Here is a 24,076-nt window from a genome sequence, read left to right on the forward strand (position 1 = left end):
AGTGATTCCATCAAGTAAGAGGGGCAGAGGACTTCTTTCAGGAGACCCCGGAGTCATCCAGAGAACCACTGGAAGCACACTACTTCCTCCCTCTCAAGGTTCTTGCGGGGCTACATGAAATGTTGTTTGTAAAGCCTCCAGTTCAGTGTGGGAGACCTAGTGTAAGCAGATAAGTTAGGAGGTCCCCGGAGAACCAGGAATGGCTTTCTTGACATAAGAGAAGCCATTTTGGCCTAAGCCATTTTGTGATCTAAGCCTGGTCTCAATGGTTGTCCTTGAACCCGTCTCAGTAATTAACAGCCTTGGCTTGGTTGTGTTCATTGACTCAACAGCCATCAAGAGGTGAACCCAGTTTTCAGGTAACACTAAGTCTAGTTTTGTGATTAGGATCATAGGTCCTGGAGTCATCACCACTGAGTTCGTATCCTAGTTGAGAACCCTATCTGAGCCCTCTGTAACATTAGGATTTCAATACCTAACTTGTAGGGTGGCCATGAGGGATCATGCACATGCAGTTCTTAGCACAGAACCTAGAACTTACATAGCAAGAGCTTGCCAAATATTAACTCGGACAATGATAATGATGGAGAATTTCTTAGCCTAAAAACAAATCCCTAAAGGTCCTCCGAGGATGGGGAGGTCCCCCTCCTTTTGCAAATGAACAAACTGAGTCTGAGAGTAGTCATTAAAAGCATGGACTTACTGGGAAAATCTGCATTGAAATGTCAGCTCTGCCATTTGCTGGGTGCATGATATAGTCACTTTGCTTCTAGACCCACAGTTTCCTCATCTGTAAAATGGAGACGCTGAGAATTATGTAAATTATAATTATGTAAATTATAATTTAACTATGTGAATTATTATAACATTATTTTATTGTCAAGCTTGAACGCTTTCTTAATTGATGACTGCTTTTAGGCCAACTATGGTGTGTGTGTTTATTTTACTCTCTAGTTAAAGTTGTATCCATAAAGTAAATGCGATATAAGCAAAGTGCTTAGTCAGGTGCCCAGGACACAGAATTTGAAACTGTACCTGAAATAATGGATAAGCATTCACAAATTATTGTTGTTGATATAGCAGTCATTCTTGGTGGAAGCAAGTTAATGACCAAACTAGGAGATCAATCTGTTTAAATGGAATAATATCAAATAGGCAAAAATAAACAGAGATGTTCAAGTTCTGAAATATATAATTCATAAACTCAAGCTTATTAACATATTGACAAATTGATAGTAAATCATTTTAATATATAGAACTCTACACCTAAACCAAGAAAACACATTTTTTGAGCACACACAAAACGATCACAAAAAATAGAATATGTATTAGGCCATAAAAGAAGCCCAAATAAATTCAAAAGAATCCGTATCACACAGCCCATGTTCCTCAACTATTTTACAGTAAAATTAGAAATTAATAACTAAAGGACAACTTTAAAAATCTCATGAATTTGACAACTAAATAACATATTACTAAATAACCCTTGGGTTGAAACGGAAATCATAAAGAATCATGAAGTGAATAATAATGAAAGCAGAGCATTTCTATATTGTACAATAGAGCAGAGCTAAAACAATACTTAAAGGAAAATCTGGAGCTTTAAATTCATTTACTAGAAAACAAAAGTTACAAAACAAATGAGCTGGATGTACAGATGGCAAAAAGCACATGAAAAGATGTTCAACATCATTAGCCATTAGGGAAATGCAAATTAAAACCAGGGGGCATCACTATACACCTATCTGAATGGCTAATAAAAACAATAGTGGGGCTTCCCTGGTGGTGCAGTGGTTGAGAGTCCGCCTGCCGATGCAGGGGACATGGGTTCGTGCCCCGGTGTGGAAAGATCCCACGTGCCACTGAGCGGCTAGGCCCATGAGCCATGGCTGCTGAGCCTGCGCGTCCGGAGCCTGTGCTCCACAACGGGAGAGGCCACAACAGTAAGAGGCCCGCGTACCGCAAAAAAAAAAAAAAAAAAAAAAAACCCAATAGTGATGGCACCAAATACTGGTGAGGATGTGAAGAAATAGGATGGCTGATATACCACTTGAGGGAATGTAGTAAACTGGTTCAGTCACTCTGGAAAATAGTTTGTCAGTTTATTTTTTTTTTATAAAGGGTGCTTTATAAAAAAATAAAAGGGTGCTGAGAGGGCATGGAAGCTCTGTACCCTTTCCCAGACCTTGTCTTGTGTATCAGTTCCATTGACTGCTTCTGAGTTGTATCCTTTTGTAATAATCCTGTAATCTATAAGTAAAATATTTCTCTGAGTTCTGTGAGCTACCCTGGCAAATTAATCAAACTGGAGGAGAGGGTCCTGGGAACTTCTGATTTATAGCCAGTTGATCAGAAGTACAGGTGACAACCTGGACTTCCAAGGGGCAGCTGAAGTGTGTGGGGGGGTGAGGGGTATTCTTGTAGGACTGAACCCTTAACCTGTGGAATCTGATGCTATCTCAGGGTAGATGGTGTCAGAATTGAGTTGAATTGTAGGGCACCCAGCTGGTGTCTGGACAATTACTCGGTGCTATGTGGGAAACCCCCACCTCCACATGCTGGAATTGGTACCAGAACCTTTTTAACCACAAACCAGAAACTACCCAGATGTCCTTCAGTGGGTGAAATTGGTTAAACAAACAGTGGGACATCCATACGATGAAATACTACTCAGCCGTAAAAAAGGAGCCATCTATTAATAGAGGCAACAGATTGGATGATTGTCAAGGGAATTAGGCTAAGTGAAAGAAAATTTCAAAATGTTACTTACTATGTGACTTCATTTATGTACCATTCTTGGAATCATAAAATTATAGAGGTAGAGAACAAATTGGTGGTTGCTAAGGGTTTCAGATGGTGGGGAGGAAAGGGTAATGTGTCTGTAAAGGGTCAGCATGAGTGAGCCTTGTGAGGAGACAGTTAAAATTAGGTGGTATCAGTATTTACATGGAGCTACGCACATGATAAAATTGCATAAAATTAAACAGTTTCTGGTAGTGATGAGTTGGAAACAAACTGCACGTCCATCAGCGGGGAGTAGATGGATAAGCTGTGGAGGATGTACACCGTGAAACACTGTGGAATATGGAGAGTAATGGACTGAAGGCACATGGCAGCCTAGGCGGATGTCAAAATCAGAGTGCTGAGTGATGAAAAAGGGAAGGAGCTATAACATATTCTGACATAAATAATTAATATGCATGCATACTAAACAATTACATGCATTTTCTAAGAACTCATTCAAGCAAAGGAACATATGTGAAACATATAATAATGTGCATCTATGAAGGAAAGGCAATGAGAGTGAAGAGTGTGTAAAAATATAGAAATCACAGAATAATATTTGAAGGTTGTATTAGTTTCCTATTGCTGCTGTGACAAATCAACACAGACTTAGTGGCTTAAAACAACACAAATTTATTATTCTGGAGGTCAGAAGTCTAAAATAGGTCTGCAGGGCTGTGTTGCTTCTGTAGGCTCTAAGGGAGAATCTGTTTATTTGCCTTTTCCAGTTTCTAGAGGCTGCCTGTATTCTCTGGCTTGTGGCTTCTTCCTTCATACTCAAGGCCAGCAGCACAGCATTCTCTCCTCTTTCTGACCTCTGCTTCTCTCTTATAAGGACCCTTGTGAGTACACTGAGCCCACTCAGATAATTCAGGATAATCTTCCTTAACTTAATTTCAAGGCCTTCATACTCAAGGCCAGCAGCACAGCATTCTCTCCTCTTTCTGACCTCTGCTTCTCTCTTATAAGGACCCTTGTGAGTACACTGAGCCCACTCAGATAATTCAGGATAATCTTCCTTAACTTAATTTCAAGACCCTTAATCACAAACACAATGTTTCTTTTGCCACCTAAGATAACCTATTCACAAGTTTTGGGTATCAGGATGTGGACATCTTTGGGAGGTCATTATTTTGCCTATCACAGGAGTTTTGATTTGGAGCAAAAGATAGCAGGGGATTTGGAGGGATGTGGTCTGAGCCAGTATTTGGGAGGTGAGGACCGGAATGAATTATCTGACCGTTTTGGCTGGTGGATCAGAAGGTTCGTACTGAGATTAAGAAGGGACTTCAGAATGCCAGGTGTATCCTCCAGGTGTGTCTGTTAGACTTCTGTCCCTCTCTCCCTGGGACACATCACAGAATAGTCCACATGGAGGTAGAGCAGGCAGCCACATGTGCCTTGTGTTTTCAGCAGAATATTCTGGCTCCCTAGAGACCAGACTCAAAGTCAGACTTTCCTCCCCTCAGGGGACCAAGTGTGTGCTATGTGAAGTGCTGGCTGGTCATGTTAACCAAAACATGAACCCATATTGATCTGTGATAGTTGGGGTTATCATTCAGCAAATATTCACTTCCTGAATCCCCTCTTCCCCACTGTGGGAGGCTCAACCCCCTTGATGTTGGGCTTGCCTAGACACTTGCTTTGGCCAATATGGTGGACATGTCCAGTACTGGACATGACATGAAGGAGGCCTTACGAACTCTTGCATGGGTTGGCTTGGCTCTGGTGCATCTGCTGTAGAAAGAACATGCCCCGAGTAACTGCTGCCCTTTCAGCCTGGGCCCTGGAATAAACACACATGGAGCAGGCCTGAGCCCAGCCTAGATCAGACAAGAGCTCAAGGACAAATGTCTGTGGTTATAAACCAGTGACTTTGGGGGCTGTTTGTTACACAGCAACATCCCACTAGTATATGAGCACATATAATTTCATTTTAATTGCACAAGAATCCTAGGAGATACGGATCATTAGCTTCACTTTAGATATTGTAAAACAGGTTCAGAAAGGGTAAAAAGATCCATTCAAGGTCATGCAGCTCGTAAATAAGTTTTAATGGACAGGAGAGAGAAAGTGTGTAAATGTCAGGCACCTGAGGAGGAGTATTTACAGGTGGAGAGGAGATGAAGTGTGGGAAGGGCATTTGACTGATCACAGCTAAGAAAAAGCTTACCTTGTGCAGAGGCAGCTTTAGAAGGGTAAATTGACATTGAAAATCCGGAGGGAAGGATGGTGACCTCTCCAGGATTCTGAGGTGAAGGATTATCATTTGGTGGCTTATGTAAGAGCCTGTGCTAGGATTGTGTCTCACAGTGTCATGGCTAGGAGCCACCTTCTATTAGAAAGATCATCCAGGAAACACCATGTGTACACTGTAGCCCCTCACCTTTGCTGAGAGGTGCTCACCGAGGCCAGAGGGTGCTTCACAAGTGAGTGAGGCAGATAATCGGGGGTAGATGGGTCTTCCAGCTTCTGTTCTCCTGCCCCTGCTCTTCTGCTGGGGTTCTCTTCTTGGTGTTTTGCCACAAGGTGACTGGGATAGACAACTTTTGCTTCATCACGTTGCCTGGGTGAGTCTCAAGTGAGACTCGGCAGAGAATAAGCCACCTTTCACTGACAGTGGTTTTTGTTTGAAATTCTTCCTTCAATGTAATGATACTCTTGTACATTTCCAAAAAAAAAAAAAAATAAAGTGTTGGACATCATAAGAAAGCTTGGTAGGCATTTCTGGGGCTGCTGACACAGCAGGCCTCTCCAAGGTCCAGCAGTCCTGAGCCGTGTCTACAGATAAATGTGATTCCTTGGGAGATCAAGAATGTCCTGGGGCGGGGGCTTCTCTGTTGTGGGCAGCCTCCACTTTGAAAGACCTCAGATCCGAATATAAAAAGCTGAACTTTCCAGCTGAAAGGGAAGGTAGTAGTTCTGGGAGAGGGGCTATCAGAGTCCAATCAGGAGATAATTACTTTTGTTTGTTTGTTTGACATATTCTGGAAATAATTTGATTTACATTACAAATGGCTTCCTACCAGCATCACAGCAATGGCAGATTAGCTACACTACAGACTGTTTCCTAATTCCAGGGCCCATGTTGTTCACAGCCAGACTGTGTGTCCCAAGGAGAAGCAGTGCTCGGAATGCTAATACCTTACCTGGGCTCAGTGCTAGGTGGCTTTGAACCATCAAAGATGTTTCAGGTTTTATTCTTTCTCCAGCTTTTTTTCCCTTTTCCTATTTTCTTTTAGTTTTTTTTAACAGACAAGGGGACTTGCCATGAATTAAGTGTAAATTGAAGTGAAGCCCAGAAGATGCTATGGGCTCACCTTCTCCCCCCGGCCCACCCTGAAATTCTTTCTCTGGAAACTGAAACCATGTAATTTAGAAATTGCTTCTCTCTTTCCAACCCAGTTTCCTCGGCCACAAAAGTAATTTTTAAACATTCTGCAGCTTTTCGTTCCAGACTGCAATCTTGTACTGGTGTCCATTTAATTCTTCCTGGCGTTTGAACACCTGAGCCGTTGATGTGGCAGGAGGTGTGGTCGGCCACCCTGCTTCTCGCTCAGCAACCCGCCAGGTGGCTGCATCTGGATGGGGCAGAGAGGGAAGAGCCAGGTCCGTGCCAGAGCTGGGAAGCAGAGTGCGGCCAGCTAGAACATCGGATTTGTAGGCAGGGGGTACCAAGGCAGAATGGAGCGTGGGGAGAGGAAGGTGGGAGATGCTAAATGATCAAGTTCAGGCGTTGGGGTCCTGCCTCGAGATCAGTCAAGGTAGAGTTCGGAGATTCGTCACACCATTTACTTTAACAGAGAGAATTGCCTGTTATGAGTTGTTAACTATCGTGGTTCTCAAACTGTGCTGAGGCAGCCCAGGCCACTGCAATGAACTCACCACGGCACCGCGTGAGGGCATTTAGAATGTTAATTTTAAATGATCACGAAAAACAGTGTCATCTGTCAGACATTGTACAAACTACTAAGTTGAGGTGATCCACAGTTTCAACATTAGATTGGGCTACATTCCTTTCAGTGACATCATATCTTTGCCAAGCTAGCCTTCCTGTTGTTACTGAGGTGAAAAGCAAGTATTGCAGAAAAATCAACATGGCGCAGGCAACAAGAGCAGCGGTTTCTAATCTGAATCCACAGTTTGAGAAGTTGTGTAGGGCTTGACAGATGCACATATCCCATTAGTAAGCAACTGTGGTTATTTAAGAATGGAATTAACATATTTTTTCTTTTGATTTGTGTGTATTGTTTTCTCAAACTGCTGTTAAGTGGTTAGCCTATAAATACTTATTAAGTTGTTTGGACTAACGAATAAATGAAACTATTAGGTATTTCTTTGGTTAGGAACTCTGCGAAAAAATTACCAAAACACCAAGGTCACCATGAAAGTTTGGAAACCTCTGGTTAGCTACATATAAAGAATTGGCTGGGAAACTGCAAAGGTAAAAAGAGAACATGAAAGTATTATACCAATATAGCAACTGTGGGAACAGGTACTGCTAGGCTTGGGGAGAGCAAGGGAACAGACTGGAATTAGAAGCATTTTAAAAATTGGAAGAGGGCGCTCTTTTTGGCTGGTGCTGGTGTCTCTGAGGTTCTGCAGTGAAGCTTGCTCTTTCAGTGCTGGAGAAATTGCAAACTAGATCCAGCTGCTGTGACAGAATGAACTTCCCTGGGGGGTGAAGAAGTGATATTGGAGTGATGCCCACAGGAACAGGAAGCACTCTCTTCTTCCTCCTGGAGCCCTGCAGGCTCCCTCTATCGCTCCCTACTGGCAGAGACTAGCATAGAGCCAGGTGATGGAGCAGAGATGTGATTTATGGAATAGCAGCCCCAGCATCATGAAACAGGGCGTAGGAGGGGTGTTGGAGCCGAGAGACAATGGCCTAATAACTATCCCAAGGTCCTTGGATGGCAGCTGTCATGCTCACCCTTGGCCTGAGGTCCGTGGCCCCCAGCGCATAGGTTGCCTCTTGAACCTGGGCCGTATCTGACTCATGGCTCCCATCCATACCCCAAGCTGCTGAACGGTAGTGCCCACAGAACAGGGCTGGTGCACCAGCCCTGGTTTTACCCTGTGTTACATTCCAACCAAGTTCACTCATCCGTTCAGTGTGGGGATGTGGAGCGGGACACCTAACCCAACAATGGGAAAGATAAGCGTTTGAGAGAAGGCTTTCCCAGAACAACTAAGGTTCAAAGAATGAATGGAAGCTGGGAGAAAGGAGGGACTAGAGAGAGGAGGGAAGGGTGATAACATTCAGTCAACATGTCAGCTCTGCAGAAGCGTCTTCTTGACTGTCATACCTAGAGGCCCTAATGGCCATTTTTATCCAGCTAACCCCCATCGCTTTCCTTCGGAACACTTAACGACAACATGCAGTTTTGTCAGCTCACATGTTGGATTGTCATTATGATTGTTTCACTCTGTGTCCCCCACCAGATTTTAAGCTCCAGGGTGACAGGGACCATGTCTGTTCTTGTTAACACTTTGTCCCCAACACTTAGCCTACCATTCCATAGGTGCTCAATAAATATTTCAAGCTAAGCCGTGTCCAGGGAAAGAGTAAGGATTTTAGTGTAAAGAGAGAGGAAAAATCAAGAAAGATCAAGGAGCTGGTAGCAGGACCTGAAATCAAAGAAGTGAAATTTTAGACCCAACCTTCCCTGAACCCCTCTTCTCCCTTCCCTGCTTGATTTTTCTCTAGAGCACTTACTGCCATCTGACATTCTAATTTTTTGATTATCTTATATATTATTTAATCTCCCATGTCCCACGAGAACGTAAGCCCCTTAAGGGCAGAGAGGATTTTTGTTTGGTTCACTCCTACATCTAGTGTAGTGCCTGGTATGTGGTAGGAACTCAAAAATATTCATTAAGAGAATGAATTTCTCCAGTGCTTGACTTTTGGCAAAGGATACTTGCATCACTCTGTTACAACTATTTTAGTTGCTCTTCTCACTTACTTCTTAGGAATAGTGGGAGGGACCATTACTGTAGTGTGTAACACTCAGACTGGCTTGACACGTCACTGCATGGAGTGTGCATTTACAGTGGGAGGGAGGGGATTCCTGCTCCTGTGGCATGTCCATTCGTGCAGCAGAATCTTGACGGCCATTTGCTCCTTTATTCTTGTATCTTGGACTTTAAATGTGCTGACTCGTTTGCCTGGGGCTTAACCTTCCCACCCCCTACTCTCCATTCTCCGTCCCCCCAAACACTTGTACCTTTATCTCGTTAAATCCCATCCATCCTTTGCCCAAGGCCCCCTCCTTCAGGACAGCCTTCTTGGCCTCTAGACTCCACATTACACTATTGGTGATTTACTCTCAAATATTTACCAGTGGAATGTTATGGATGAGTTACGGGTTAAGCTGTAACCCAGAGCTGCCAGGCTTCCCATCAAGACCATACTGGTTAGGGGAAGTCCCCTGGTATTCCAGTTGAGAAGCCCCTTCTCCAGAGAAAACGCTACATAGCCCAGGTGTTTCTGATACCGTGTCTTGATCCACAACCTTCATCTTGCTAATCAGTACACTCAATGCCAGAAATTGATTGTGGTGGTTGAAATCAGGGGCCTGTCAACTAGCATAAGTATTGTAAATGGACTCTAATTGGTGAAATTGAAAGTATTCAAAATATGTGGGTTGGCCAAAATATTGTGAAAGCGCTTTCCAAATGTACATAACGTAGGAGAAACCAGTGAGGCCTCTAGCTCTTGGCCTTAGGGATGGTATACAAGCCTTGACTTGCCCCTAGACCAGGAGTAGGCAAGGTACAGCCCACAGCCTACGCTATCTTTTTTTTTTTTTAATGGAAGGGCATTTTATTTTAAATATAACAGTGTGTACATGTCAATCCCAAACTCCCAGTTTATCTCTATTTTTGTAAATAAGCTTTCATAGAATCACAGCCATGCCCATTTGTCTACACATTTTCTGTGTCTGCCTTTGCATTACAACAGCAGAGACAGATAGCTGAAACAGAGACTGTCTGACCCACAAAGCTTAAAATATTTACTATCTAGACTTTTAACAACAACAACAAAAAGTTTGTCAACTCCTACCTGAGAATACTGTCATAACTGCCTTAAATGAGCCTACATGCAAGATAGGAACCAGGTCACCTAAAAAGACTAAGACAGGTTGCTGAGCTTCATTGAGCTTTATGGAATGGATTGTCTGACCTATTTTGTGCCTGCTTGCTAATAAACATTTGTGTAATAAATGCTCATCTGTGTAGTAGAATTGAGCCAGAGACTTGCTTTTATTATAACCTAATAATGCAGTTATGGAGGAATCATTAACCCTCACTCACCTCAGATTTCTTTGGTGGCTTCTGGTTTCTATGAAAAAGAATATAACGTTGTGCACGAGTCATGATTAAATTGGCTCAGATGAGTTTCCAGCGTAAGGCTGTGTCTTTCCGACATGTGCTGCCTGGAAGCCCAGCACTTTCCCTGCAAAAGCTCCTTCAGGCTTCATCATTCCATCCTTCACAATTGTCGTGTCTGCACCCCCCTCTAGAGCATGAATCTCGTGAAGGCTAGAACATGTCTGTCTCATTCCCCTGCATCCCTAATGCCTGTCCGATCTCAGGGGTCCAAGACATGTTTGTAGAAAGGAAAGAATAGATAGAGCCATATCTGAACGTGCATTAATGGGACCTTGCTAACTCCAAACTACAGTTGGTTAAAAAGCATGAACCCAGCAGTCAGCTGGACTGAGAACCAGGCCAGGGGTCCACGGTCACCTGCAGGACTTCTGTTTTATCTCAGTGGCTCCCCTGCCTTGCCTCCCTTCTGGAGGTGGGAGCTGTATTTAAGGGAATACAGCTGGGTCAAGTACCATCTGGGAGCTTGGTGGACACTATCTCCTTCATTCACCTCGTAGTCCCAAAAGGCAGAAGTACCATCCCCGTGTTACACATGAGAAAAATGAGGCAAACACGCAGATGGGACAGGTGACTTGCTGTAGGTCCAGGTGATGACAGATCCAGCACTCTTTTTTTACCATGTCATGATGCCTCCCTGCTCAAGAGTATTTTTTCAGTATTGGGTAAGCCAACGAACGTGTGAATGACATGCCTTCTCTATGACATCGCTGCAAGGGGGTGACAACAGAGTCACCTGTTTCTAGTGGTCGGGGTAGGTAGGACCCAGTGACCTTGGATGGTGAGGGTACCAATATCCCTAAGTGAAGCCTCTGGATTCCTGTCCTTGCCTACCTTCATAAGGATGTCTGTGATAATATTCAACGAATTCCTGTCACCAAACATCTGTAATAAGTTAGAGGAGATGGCAGAAAGGAAGCAAGAGAGTAGGTTTGGATGATGCTGAAAGAAGATGGATTTTATTTTTGTTCCTTCTACCTTTTTTCCCTTCGTGTAGCATTTCCATGCAGAAATTGCAAATTAATGGTCACATCGAACTATCTGTCAATGTATTAACTGCTCCTGCAGTATCAAATTATGTAGGCAATAATGTTTCCAGCTGCCTAGGACTCCATTGCAATTTAATTTGAAAGGAACTCAAATTGCATCTCCAAATGGATAAAAAATTAATTTTACATACAAGCTATCCACCTCCACATTTTCAGCCCCATGCCCCAAATTATCTCAATTTAGGTTCAACTTTGAATAGTACGTATGTTACAGCCAACTCCACGTGCAAAGATGAATACATAGAAAATTCATGAATTGGAAATCTGCTTTGCTGCTCCTTTTTTTAAATAAGATGTTCTGCCTTGATTAAGGTCATTAGGAGATTCTACAGCTATTGCCTTTGACAGCAGGAATGGGGGCTGGGTCCATATAAAACAAGAGGCTGGAATTCTAACTTAACCACATGATTACCTTAACAATTGGAGTATAGAGAGAACCCTGATTCACCCCTGCACTTACTGCATTTCCCCTGCAGGATGTTAAGTCCTTGATTCTGGTTTGGTCTTCGGTTATCCCCTGCTTTCTGTATTTACTCATTCTTCATTTATTAATCAGCTATATGTCCAGTTATAAAAATGAAGAGATCTAGGTGCTCACAGCTTAGCAGGGGAGGTGAGCATGAACCAAACATCCAAACATTAATCTGCAATTTGATAAGGACTATGGGAGAAGTGTTAAAGAAAACAGATGAAAAAAAAAAAAAAGGGCTTCCCTGGTGGCGCAGTGGTTGAGGGTCCACCTGCTGATGCGGGGGACACGGGTTCGTGCCCTGTTCCGGGAGGATATCCCACATGCCGCAGAGCGGCTGGGCCCGTGAGCCATGGCCTCTGAGCCTGCGCGTCCGGAGCCTGTGCTCCGCAACGGGAGAGGCCACAACAGTGAGAAGCCCGCGTACTGCAAAAAAAAAAAAAAAAAAAAAAAAGAAAAAGAAAACAGGTAATGATTAATTCTGCTTGGGCAAGAAAGGCTTTTGGAGAAAGTTACAAAGAAAGGGTGGCATTGGAACCCGGCCTTGAATATATTGAATAGGGATTTGCCAGTGGCAGCCCAAGCAGAGGGAAGCATGGAGGTGTAAAAGGATTCAGGATGCAGCACTCACTCTGCTTTAGGGATGTAGGGTTCCAAGAGTGAGCAGTGGAAAACGAGGGAGGGGATTTGGAGGTGAAAGGGTGCATGCTGCAGGTTGGGCTCTGGTATTAGGTTGAAAATGGTACTGCAGTAAGATCTACCATGGAAAGGAGAGGAGTGATCAGTGATCAGAAGTGAGGAGGCCCACCCTACCTTCCAGAGGCAGCTGCAGAATAAAGAAGCTTCTGAAGATACGAGTTAGTCAATCACACACACACATACACACTTGTCCCTAACATATGTAAGAACACAAATGGGTCTGGGACAAGATGCACACACAGACCTGCAGCCTCTTTCCTTCTCCTTTCACCTGACTCCATCCCTCCCCACAAAGATCTCCTCCTCCAAACAGCCACGCTCTGGTCACCCGTTGGGCCTAGCGGTATATACATGGAATATGGTGTGACCTTGGATGGCCAAACCAAGGGAAGAGGCTCACACAAGTCCTGGAAATGAGTTTGGAGCCACTGGGACAGGGAATTCTAGGCTGTCAGGTGTCTGGAGCCCAGTCCAGAACGGGGAGCATAGGCACCAGGTGGGGACATTGGCCCGTTGACTCCTGCTTCAGGAGGAGGGCAGAGTCTGCAGATGGCTGGAGCGTGCTCACCAATTCACAGGGCTCGGGACAGGGCCCTCATTGCCACATCTAAGGACATAGAGACAGTGAGCCCGGAGGCCAAGCAACCTGTCCATCAGAGGAAGATTTTCTGGCTTCCCAGATAAGCCACACTCTCTTCCCACTGTATGCCATCTCAGTGGCCTGTAGGCTGTTACTCAAGAAGGTCATATGGACGGAGTCTTATCTGGAGGCAGAAACCCTAGACTCTAGGCTTGGACATATTTACACGAGGGATGTAAATTCAACAAACCAATCTCCACTGCACACACAAGGCTTTCTCAGCAATTTCTAACTTGTTTGTACCAAGCGGAATGTAAACCTGAGACTCTCTCTGCTGTAGGCAATTACCAGAGCAGAAGCTGGGTTTGGCATCTGAGGTTTGGGGGGGTTATAGTGAAAGCATGAATGCCTCCATCATGCATTTTGAAAACTAGTTTCCATCATGTAGGATTTTGGGATGTTCTCTTGCTTGAATTGAAAAATAGATAAGTTCACCTTAAAGACTCGGTGATGTGCTAGAGGGGACAGAACAGGGGACTGTGGAGTCAAGGGGGTCCAAGCTCAGTTCTCAAAAACAGGTCACCATCTGTTCATCTCAGTTTAAACAACATGAACTGGCCCATCAGCAGACTCAGTGCCATGTGCTGGGGTTGCTGGACAAACAGCACACGGTCCCTTGCAGCCTGGGAGGACTGATGTATAAAGGAACAAGCAGTTCCTAGAAAGCGTGATGGATGCTGAGTGGGCTGGATAGCTGTGCAAAGTGCTGTGGGAGTCCAGAGCTGGGGACTTAGCTGTGTGGCCCTGGGCAAGTCATGTCCCTTCGTTGGCCTCAGTTCCCTGTGTCGGACAGTTGTTTTCAGCACACAACTGCCCGGTCCATAGTTACTGCTTAATAAAGGGCCACTGTCTTGCCCTTTCTTGAACGCAAGTTCTCGAACTTACAGAACACTTTCACCCATGTGTATCTAACCCACAGGGCCACCAAAGGTCTTGTCTTTTGCACTTGAACTGAGATGTCCTTGAACCTCTTAATTCCATAGCCTGAGAAAGCCCAAATCATCTCTCAAGGTGTCAGTAACACACATGGACATATTTTCCAAGACCCCTTTGCCTCTGGTCCCTTTGTTCCCATGCGACGTCTTATTTGGCCCAAGTGAGGCATGCAGATCTCAGAAGCCCCAGGAAATCAAATCACAGCCAATCATTTTGTGGTATTTTGAGGACCCTGTTGAAGACTAGGAGTCACATGAGAACAGTCCCATTGGGCTCCACCCAAAAATACACCTTCTTGTTCACCCCCATCCTCTCCTATTCAATCCCAGCAGCCAGTGAGTTCATTTTTCTCTTTCTCTAAAGGCTAAGCACAGCCGATCCCAAGGCCCTGGGACTGCAGCGTCTACTCCAAACAAGCTTCTTAAAGCATTTCTCCAAGAAGGGCCATTCTCTCTAAGAGGAACGCCCACTGTTAGGTAGAGACAATTTTCTCTCTCTCTTTACAGTTCATTTTATACACATTAATGGCCCTCTGAGATTAGCGCAATAATTTCCACTTTATAGATGACGAAATGAAGGCTCAGAGATGCAGTGCCCTTGCCCAAGGTCACACAGCTAGTGAGGTAGCATGGTGGGCGGGGCCGGGGGGGAAGTACACGGATTGAATCTCTAGCCTGTGCTTAACTACTCCCAGCGAAGAGAGTCTGACAGAAGAACTTATGGAGAATGTCGATCATAAAAGAAGTTAACGTTTCTATCGTAACAAGTGCCTAAACCTTATAGAATGAGCTTTACATATGGGGATTAAAAAAAGAAAAGTTTTGGTTTTTATTGTCTGTTTTGCACAAAAACATCTATTTAATTTGTGTAAAGTGTAAATAGAATATTCATAATAAAATAAACATAGCCAATGTTATATATGGGCGTCTGGGACCAAGATCAGTAGGGAGGGATAGAATGGGAGACAGCGCTAGGGTGAGAAGGCATGATCAGATCTGTTTTTATTTTTTTATTTTTTAAAATTAAAGTATAGTTGATTTACAGTGTATTAGTTTCCGGTGTACAACAAAGTGATTCAGTTATATATATATATTCCTTTTCATATTCTTTTCCATTATGGTTTATTACAAGATACTGAATATAGTTCCCTGTGCTACACAGTAGGACCTTGTTGTTTCTATGTATAATAGTGTGCATCTGCTAATACCAAACTCCCAATCCTTCCCTCCCCGGAAACCCCTCCTCCTTGGCAACCACAAGTCTGTTCTCTATGTCTGTGAGTCTGTTTCGTAGGTAAGTTTATTTGTGTCATATTTTAGATTCCACATATAAGTGATATCATATGGTATTTGTCTTTCTCTTTCTGACTTACTTCGCTTAGTGTGATAATCTCTGGGTCCATCCATGTAGCTGCAGATGGCGTTATTGCTTTCTTTTTTATGGCTGAGGAATATTTCATTGTATATGTATACTACATCTTCTTTATCCATCCCTCTGTCAGTGGACATTTAGGGTGTTTCCATGTCTTGGCTATTGTGACTAGTGCTGCTGTGAACGTAGGGTTGCATGTATCTTTTTGAATTACGGTTTGTCTGGATATATGCCCAGGAGTGGGATTGCTGGATCAGATCTGTTTTTTAGAACGATGCCCCTGGAGGGGCCTGTTTGGAAAAAAAGTGGAGAGGAAAGAAGGAAGGGTTGAGGACTGTTGTGAGAGGCTAGGAAAGGATGAGTTGTGTTGTCAGTGGAAGGAAGGGAAATTCCAAGGCACTGTCAGTGGGTCACAGTGACCTGTTGAGGATGCCGTGTGTTTGAGGATGCAATCCGATTTCTAGACTGTGCACCTCGGTGTGGTGAACTAAAGAAATGGGGCTGGTTTCTCAAGGGGAGGGGATGTGGCCAGATGAAATGTGAAGAGGTAGATCAGAACTCCTGCATCCTTCTCAATTAGTATTTCCCCAGAGTGTTGTGTGTGCTGTTAGTGGTACCCAACATGGTTTTTGGTGGTACCCTGATGAAAACAACTTTGCATTGTTTTAAATGGTAAACATTTATTTATGGCAAGTGATTCAGGTTTTCCCTTTAAATAGTTATGTTTTCTTTTAGATGCCTTATTTAAAAAAGAAGAAGGAGTTTGATTTACAGAAAAATGTTAATTAAATTATACTCTAGGTGATGAAATCAGGAAGGCAGTGGCTGAGTGATTGGGCTGAGTTTGAAGAGCTGTTCTCCCCTGTTTTAGCGGGGCCTCCACCCCACCTTTCTGACAGCCTCCTCAGAGCCCTGTGTCTTGCGTGTGTGTCTTGCAGACCCGGTGCACGGCCCGCAGAACGTGGAGATCGTGGACATCCGAGCCCGGCAGCTGACGCTGCAGTGGGAGCCCTTCGGCTACGCGGTGACCCGCTGCCACAGCTACAACCTCACGGTGCAGTACCAGTACGTGTTCAACCAGCAGCAGTACGAGGCCGAGGAGCTCATTCAGACCTCCTCCCACTACACCCTGCGGGGCCTGCGCCCCTTCATGACCATCCGGCTGCGGCTGCTGCTGTCCAACCCCGAGGGCCGGATGGAGAGCGAGCAGCTGGTGGTGCAGACGGAGGAGGATGGTGAGTGCAGCGGTGCGCATGCTCACTCGGGAACGGGGATGCCAGACCTGCTCGGCGGGGGGCGGGGCCATGCCTAGCGGTTAGGAGGTTTTATTTTTCCTGCGTCTTTCATCTCTCTGTTGGTATATCAGCCCCTTTTCTAAGCTCTTCAATAAAGCACCACACAGGCTGTGCAGTGCACAACTCCAAGGGGTGCTGTCCGCCTAGACAATGGCAACTCTGTCGCAGACACACGCTCAAGTTTGACCTTTCTACATCCCCATCTCCTCACTTTATACCACCTGCTACGCCAGCGTTTAACCACACCGATGCCTCCCGAAAGAGAAGCTGTGTATTGATAGTATTGTTGAAGCATGTTGAGTTTGGGGGTCAGACGGCTCTGGATTCTGTAAAAATAAGGATCAGAAAATAGACTTAAAGAACTTGGCACACACATTGAATGCACCCAGAACCGCATATTCACCTGCGTGTCCTACAGGCGTCTTCAAAAGTACCCAGAAACGAACTGTCTCCTCTTCTATACGGACTTCTCTCTCTGTGTTCCTCACGTCAATGAACTGCATCTACTAAGACAAGATAAACACCGGAAGTCAGCCTGGGTGCCTCCATCTCTCCCTCCTCATCCCCCGGCTCCACGCCCACAAGGTTCCGATGAGTTTGCCTTCTGCAGTTTATCTTCCAGCATGCCTCTTAAGACTCCAGGAAGAGAGAGCCACGTGTACTTTCTAGAACACATCTCTTTTTCCCGCCCTTGTCTCCTTGCCCATGCTGCTCTGTTTCTCCTGCTCAGAATGACCTCTCCTCCACATTTGTGGGACAAATTCTATTTATAATCTTTCAAGTCTTTGCTCACGGGCTACTTCCTCCAGAAGCTTTCCTGAGTGCCCCAAGCCAACTTGGGTGTTCCTTCTCAGACCCCTGCTATATTTTGCATGTAACTCCACCATGATGGTTATGTTATTTATGGTAGGACAGGACTTGCTGTGATTCTAGGACTTATCTAAGAAACACTTCTCTGTGACCGTATTTCAGTTTTCCTTCCAGCCAGATTGCTTCTGGCCTCGAGGGGTGTCTTTAGTTAGTTTCCTGGCATCAGACTCATGTAGATTGATCTGCAAATGATCGATTAAGGAAGGTTTCCCAGGGGAGACTGGGGAGGGAGTGGGGGAAGCAGGACAGTGAAGGGGAGGAAGCCTAGGTACAGCTTCAGGCCAAATCCAGGGGGCTGTGACCTGGGCCTGCAGGAGAACTCAGTAGGGCAGGTTATATATCACTATCGTTCCAAATCACGGCTGCCAGCCAATGGTTAGGTCTGGAATGGGGATGGAGGACTGGGAAGTAAATTCTCAGGAACTTTTGGCTTTCTACACATGCAGACAAAAAATCGAAGGGCACAAAGATAGCATAAAGTGATTAGAAGGGATCCGGGCAGAACTCTGTCCTTGTTACTACATGAGGCAAATCCTCACACTTGACTCAAAGCAGAGCCTCTTCGATGGCGGTCCTGTCTAGTACTCTTATTTCATATAAGCAAAAGTCGAAGGACCCCTGAGTGATGGTGCCTGGTGGGATCCAGACCCACATCCTCAGCTGCAGAGTCCCACAAGGAGATAGAGGAAAGGAGCTCCAGCCTCTCACCTTGTCTCCCAATTCTCACATCACCCCGTCCCATCCTAGACCTGGAAGTTTTATCAAACCTGCCTTCGTAACAAACCCTTCCCGATCCCCTTTACATTCATCCTCAGAGCCAGTCTGTTTGTAGCCCCTGTAGACTGTGCCTCTAGGTAGCAGTAGCAGTGGGGACTCAGCCTCTGTCACCTTGTTCCCCCATCTTCCTATCTTGTAATGAACCTCAGTCTTCTGTGGGTACAGCTCTCCCCAAGACCAGCTTCTCCAGAAGATCTGAGTGCCCTGTTTCCTACGAGCCTGTTCCCATCCATCCTCCAACAGAGAGGGTCAGACATCTCATCTTGGCTTCATTTTGCAGCCCAGGACATGTGGCCCTGGATTTAGCTTCTGATGAAGCTGCCAAAACTTTCCCAAGATCTGGCTCCATGTTTCAAAATTGTACAGCCCCTTCCTCCAGCAGGTAGAATAATGCACTCTTTGAGAAGGCAGACTCTGGAGCCAGATACGCCTGGAGCAAGTTGCTTAACCTCTCAGTGCCTTGGTTTCTCATCTATAAAAAGGAGATAGTAATAGTACCTACCTTACAGATTGTTGGGCTCATTAAAAAGGATGGTGTATATAGAAATTGGAATCATGCTCATCAGATTGTAAGCTTTCATTAAATGTAGCTACTACATTTGCACTAAAAAAAAAAAAAAAATTCTTGACAAAGAATCCTCTAGCACAACCAACCCAGAAAGCACCCACCCATCTCTGCAGAGCTATAGACGTCCACTGTAACTGGTTGTAGATTATGACATCGACTTTCAAGGAGTGGCGATGTGGTCAGTGCCTGGTTGGAGAAGCAGAGTTGGGGCAAGTAGGGTGGGTTTAGTGACAAGTGTTCATGAGGGACCTGATTGTTAGACGGGGAGGAGCCACTGTTGAGAACCAGCATGAAAATTCAGGCTGCAGAAGATGAACAGGAGGGTTTGGCCCAGGAACAGCTCAGGGCATTTTTTGCCAAGATGCTCTGCCCACCTTGGGCTGCTTTTTGAGGATTACCTACATGTGCAACAGCAAGTCCCAAGTCACATCCTTAAGGCATGCCTCAGCCTCTCCCTTTCTTCTTCTTGTCATCAGGAAAAGAAAAAAATCACAAGGCCTTTATCAAAACAAATTGAGAGCAGCAACGCTTTGAAATTAAATTTTAATCAAACACATTAATATCACATCCATTCCTGCTCTCCCGAGATGTGCGGCCATTATCACAGTAAACGCACCAACATTAAGACACCAGGCCTCCATCTTATAGCCCTCCTGAGGCCTCACCTCAGGAACCACCGGGCTGCAGGAAAGTCTCAGAAGAGCATGGTGCCCTCTGCATGCCTGGATTAGGTTCCATTTCTTCTAAAGAGGGGAGAGGCACCATCTCTGTTTGCTGGGAGCTCGTTCACCTCAAGATCGAGCTGGGGATGGAGCTCAGCTCTAGTCCATTAACCAAAACCCCCTTTGGGGAACCAAGGAGCAGTCTTGCAGATTGAGCTAACTGGACTCACGCTGCTTTCATCTGTGCTACAAAATCGTCTTCTGGGGAATATACGGAATTTGTAATTTCATCAACCGGTGATTTCGGGAGCGTGTGAAGTAATCCACCGCTGGTGAGAGGAGGTCATGGCCACTGAGCCCTGTTGCTTCATCTGGGAGGTCATAGTTAATAGGAGACTAAACAGGTTCTTTATTTTTCCCCTTTTCTTCACAAATGTCTCATACAAAACCGTGACTCATTTATTGGGTGGTTACTTCTCTGCCTTCAACCAGACCACAGCCAAGACTGTGAAATGGAATCTAGACACCCATAAGCATGTTATATTTTATACAATGATTCATACCCAAGATCTTACTTTGAAATGTTTCAAAACCATAGAAAAATTGAAAGAATAGTACAAACGAGATCTGTAAAACCTTCACTAGATTCAACATTTCTGAATACCTTGCTATCTGTTTTTTCATATATATATATGATACCTAGGTTTGATATATTTGATATAGAAATATATATAAACATACATATAATATTTTCAAGTCTTTGAAAGTAAGTGGCAGAAATCATAATACCTGACCCCTAAATTCTTTAGCATACATGACATGACCTAAGGATAAGGACATTCTCCTCCATACCCACAATACCATAGAACATCTAAGAAATTTAGCATTAATTTTAAAATAATCAAATAGATAATCCACATTCATATTTCCAATAATATCAAACCTGATTTTATGTGACAAACCAGAATATGAGACATGTTTGGCAAAAATGCTATATGGGTTGGTGATGTATATTTCTCACTGTATCATGTCAAGAGGTACATAATGTCAGGGACCCCCTCTACTGATGTTGCTGCCTTGGTCCCTTAGATAAGATGGGGACCACCCAGTCCCTCCACAGTAAATGCAGCACCTTTTCTCTTTGTAAATTAGCTCACCTGTGCAGTGATGCTTTGAGATCCTTGAGGATCCTATTCCCCAAGAACTTTTTTTAAAATTTAATTGAAGTATAGTTGATTTACAATGTTGTGTTAATTTCTTCTGTACAGCAAAGTGACTCAGTTTTACATATATATATATATTCTTTTTCATATTTGTTTTCATTATGGTTTGTCACAGGATATTGAATATATCAATAGTTCCCTGTGCTATACAGTAGGACCTTGTTGTTTATCCATCCTATATATAACAGTTTGCCTCTGCTAATCTCAAACTACCAGTCCTTCTCTCCTGTACCCCCTTTCCCCCTTGGCAACCACAAGTCTGTTCTCTATATCTGTGAGTCTGTTTTTGTTTCATAGATATGTTGATTTGTCTCATCTTTTAGATTCCACATATAAGTGATGTCATATGGTATTTGTCTTTCTCTTTCTGACTTACTTTGCTTAGTATGATAATCTCTAGGTCAATCCATGTTGCAGCAGATGGCATTATTTCATCCTTTTTGATAGCTGAGTAATATTCCGTGTGTGTGTGTGTGTGTGTGTGTGTGTGTGTATCACATCTTCTTTATCCATTTGTCTGTTGATGGACACTTAGGTTGCTTCCATATCTTGACTATTGTAAATAGTGCTGCTATGAACATTGGGGTGCATATATCTTTTCGGATTAGAGTTTTGTCTGGGTATATGCCCAGGAGTGGGATTGCTGGATCATGTGGCAACTCTCTTTTTAGTTTTTTGAGGAACCTCCATACTGTTTTCCATAGTGGCTGCACCAATCTACATTCCCACCAACAGTGTAAGAGGGTTCCCTTTTCTCCACACCCTCTCCAGCATTTGTTATTTGTAAACTTTTTAAATGATGGCCATTCTGACTAGTGCGAGGTGGTACCTCATGGTAGTTTTGATTTGCATTTCTCCAATAATTAGTGATGTTGAGCATCTTTTCATGTGCCTATTGGCCATCTGTATGTCTTCTTTGGAGAAATGTCTATTTAAGTCTTCTGCCCATTTGTTGAGTTGTATGAGCTGTTTGTATATTTTGAAAATTAAGCCCTTGTTGGTCACATCATTTGCAAATATTTTCTCCCATTCTGTGGATTGTCTTTTCATTTTGTTTATGGTTTCCTTTGCTGTGCAAAGGCCTGTAAGCTTGATTAGGTCCCATTTGTTTTTTTGTTTTTTTGGGGTTTTTTGCGGTACGCGGGCCTCTCACTGTTGTGGCCTCTCCCGTTGCAGAGCACAGGCTCCAGACGCGCAGGCTCAGCGGCCATGGCTCATGGGCCTACCCGCTCCGCGGCATGTGGGATCTTCCCGGACCGGGGCACAAACCTGTGTCCCCTGCATCGGCAGGCGGACTCTTAACCATTGCGCCACCAGGGAAGCCCTTGTTTGTTTTTTTTAAGAGTTTTTTGATGTGGAGTATTTTTAAAGTCTTTATTGAATTTGTTACAACATTGCTTCTGTTTTTTTTCTTTTTTTTGGTTTTTGGCCACAGGCATGTGGGGTCTTAGCGCCCTGACAAGGGATCAAAACCGCACCCCTTGCATTGGAAGGTGAAGTCTTAACCACTGGACCACCAGGGAAGTCCCAGGCCCCACTTATTTTTTGTTTGTTTGTTTTTGTTTTTATTTCTACTGCCTTGGGGGACTCACCTAAGAAAACATTGGTACAATTTATGTCAGAGAATGTTTTGCCTATGATCTATTCTAGGAGTTTTATGGTGTCATATCTTATGTTTAAGTCTTTAAGCCATTTTGAGTTAATTTTTGGTGTGAGGGTGTGTTCTAACTTCATTGATTTACGTGCAGCTGTGCAACTTTCCCAGCACTACTTGCTGAAGAGACTTTTTCCCATTTAATATTCTTGCCTCCTTTGTCGAAGATTAATTGACCATAAGTGCGTGGGTTTATTTCTGGGCTTTCTATTCTGTTCCATTGATCCGTATGTCTGTTTTTGTGCCAGTACCGCACTGCTTTGATTACTGCAGCTTTATAGTATTCTCTGAAGTCTGGGAGGGTTATGCCTCCTGCTTTGTTCTTTTTCCTCAAGATTGCTTTGGCAATTCTGGGTCTCCCCAAGAACTTTTGACCCAATGGTTTTAACACTCCTTGATAATCCTCTCCTGAATCAATTATTATGCTGATATTTACAAAAGGGTGCTCTAAATCCAGCATTCCCTCTACATGTATTAATTTGCATTCTTCTTTATAGAAGAGCTTTTCTCTCCTCATCCCCCTCCCCATTTTTTTTCCCTGTTGACTCGTGGGTCATTTTTTTTTCCCTCAATGTATTAAAATCCATTACTATGATTATTCTTTTCAATGCTCAAACTGTCTCAAATATGGCTAGTGGGAGTCCCTTCAGATTGGCTCCTAGGTCCTTTGGACATGCTCTCATTAGTCTTCCTTGCTTCTGGTGCAACAAAATATTCCAGACTCTCCTTGTACTGTCTCTGCCCCAGACCTGGAGTTAACCACTTGTCTGAGGATTTCTAGTTGTTTTCAGAGATGCATCTTAGTTGTGCTCAATGGGGTGTTATTGCCTCTAGGCTCTTCAAGAAGGTAGAGCTGGGGAATATAATTTTATCTGTTTTAAATCATGAGCTCACACTAATTCAAATCCAACACCTCAAGATTCTTCTGCACTTGTCCTCAATCCATATATATCTATCTCCCTCCTCCCACAGTGAAAACCCCAACATTCACATATTTTTTCATTTGCTCCATGCTACAATACACACAAAGTAGTCTCAGAATTACAATACCAGTCCTCCTAACAAACAAGAAAACTACTAAATTAGGTTAAAGATTTTCTTTTTAGTTTTTCGCTCCTTGAGTAGTCATGATACCATATCCAAAAGTTCATTCTTTTCTCTGGATGGTTATATTATCAGTTTGATACCCTATTAGGTTCATTTATTTTGATTTTAAGGTCTGCCTCCTCCCCATCCTTTTTTGTTTAATGTCATTGTTTCTAACATCAAAACAGTTTCTTGGTTCAAAAGTCAAAACTGTATAAAAAGGTGCACTCAGAGAAGAATTGCCAGCATCTCTCTTTCACACTGTTCGTATCTGCACCTGAAAGGTAACCATTTGTATTTATTTCAGATATATCTTTCCTATAGTTCATTTTGCAAAAAAGTAAAAATTATCTTTATTTCTCTTATTTTTATATAAAAGATGGCATAGTAGGTATACTCTGCATCTTGTGTTTTTGTTCACTTAATATATCCTTGAAATCAGTCCATGTCAGTTTGTACAGATTTGTGTCATTCTTTTTTATAGCTGTGTGGGACTTCATTATGTGGATATACCATGGTTAATTAGGGTCCTGTGGACACTTGGTTGTTCCCATTATTTGCTATGACAAATAATACTGTATCCAGTATTGTGCATATG

At 43.7% G+C, this 24,076-nt stretch overlaps 1 protein-coding gene across 2 annotated transcripts in view; it reads left to right on the forward strand.

The window, feature by feature from the left end:
- Positions 1-24,076, forward strand: part of PTPRT (protein tyrosine phosphatase receptor type T) — a 1,083,615-nt gene that overhangs the window by 649,030 nt on the left and 410,509 nt on the right. For both annotated transcript variants that reach the window (XM_024128402.2, XM_024128403.2), the window contains exon 8: positions 16,282-16,578. In XM_024128402.2, coding sequence (XP_023984170.1) covers positions 16,282-16,578 — 297 coding nt within the window. The remainder of the gene's footprint in view (positions 1-16,281; positions 16,579-24,076) is intronic.

Source organism: Physeter macrocephalus, chromosome 14 (assembly GCF_002837175.3).
Source record: "Physeter macrocephalus isolate SW-GA chromosome 14, ASM283717v5, whole genome shotgun sequence".
Classification (NCBI taxonomy): Eukaryota; Metazoa; Chordata; class Mammalia; order Artiodactyla; family Physeteridae; genus Physeter; species Physeter macrocephalus.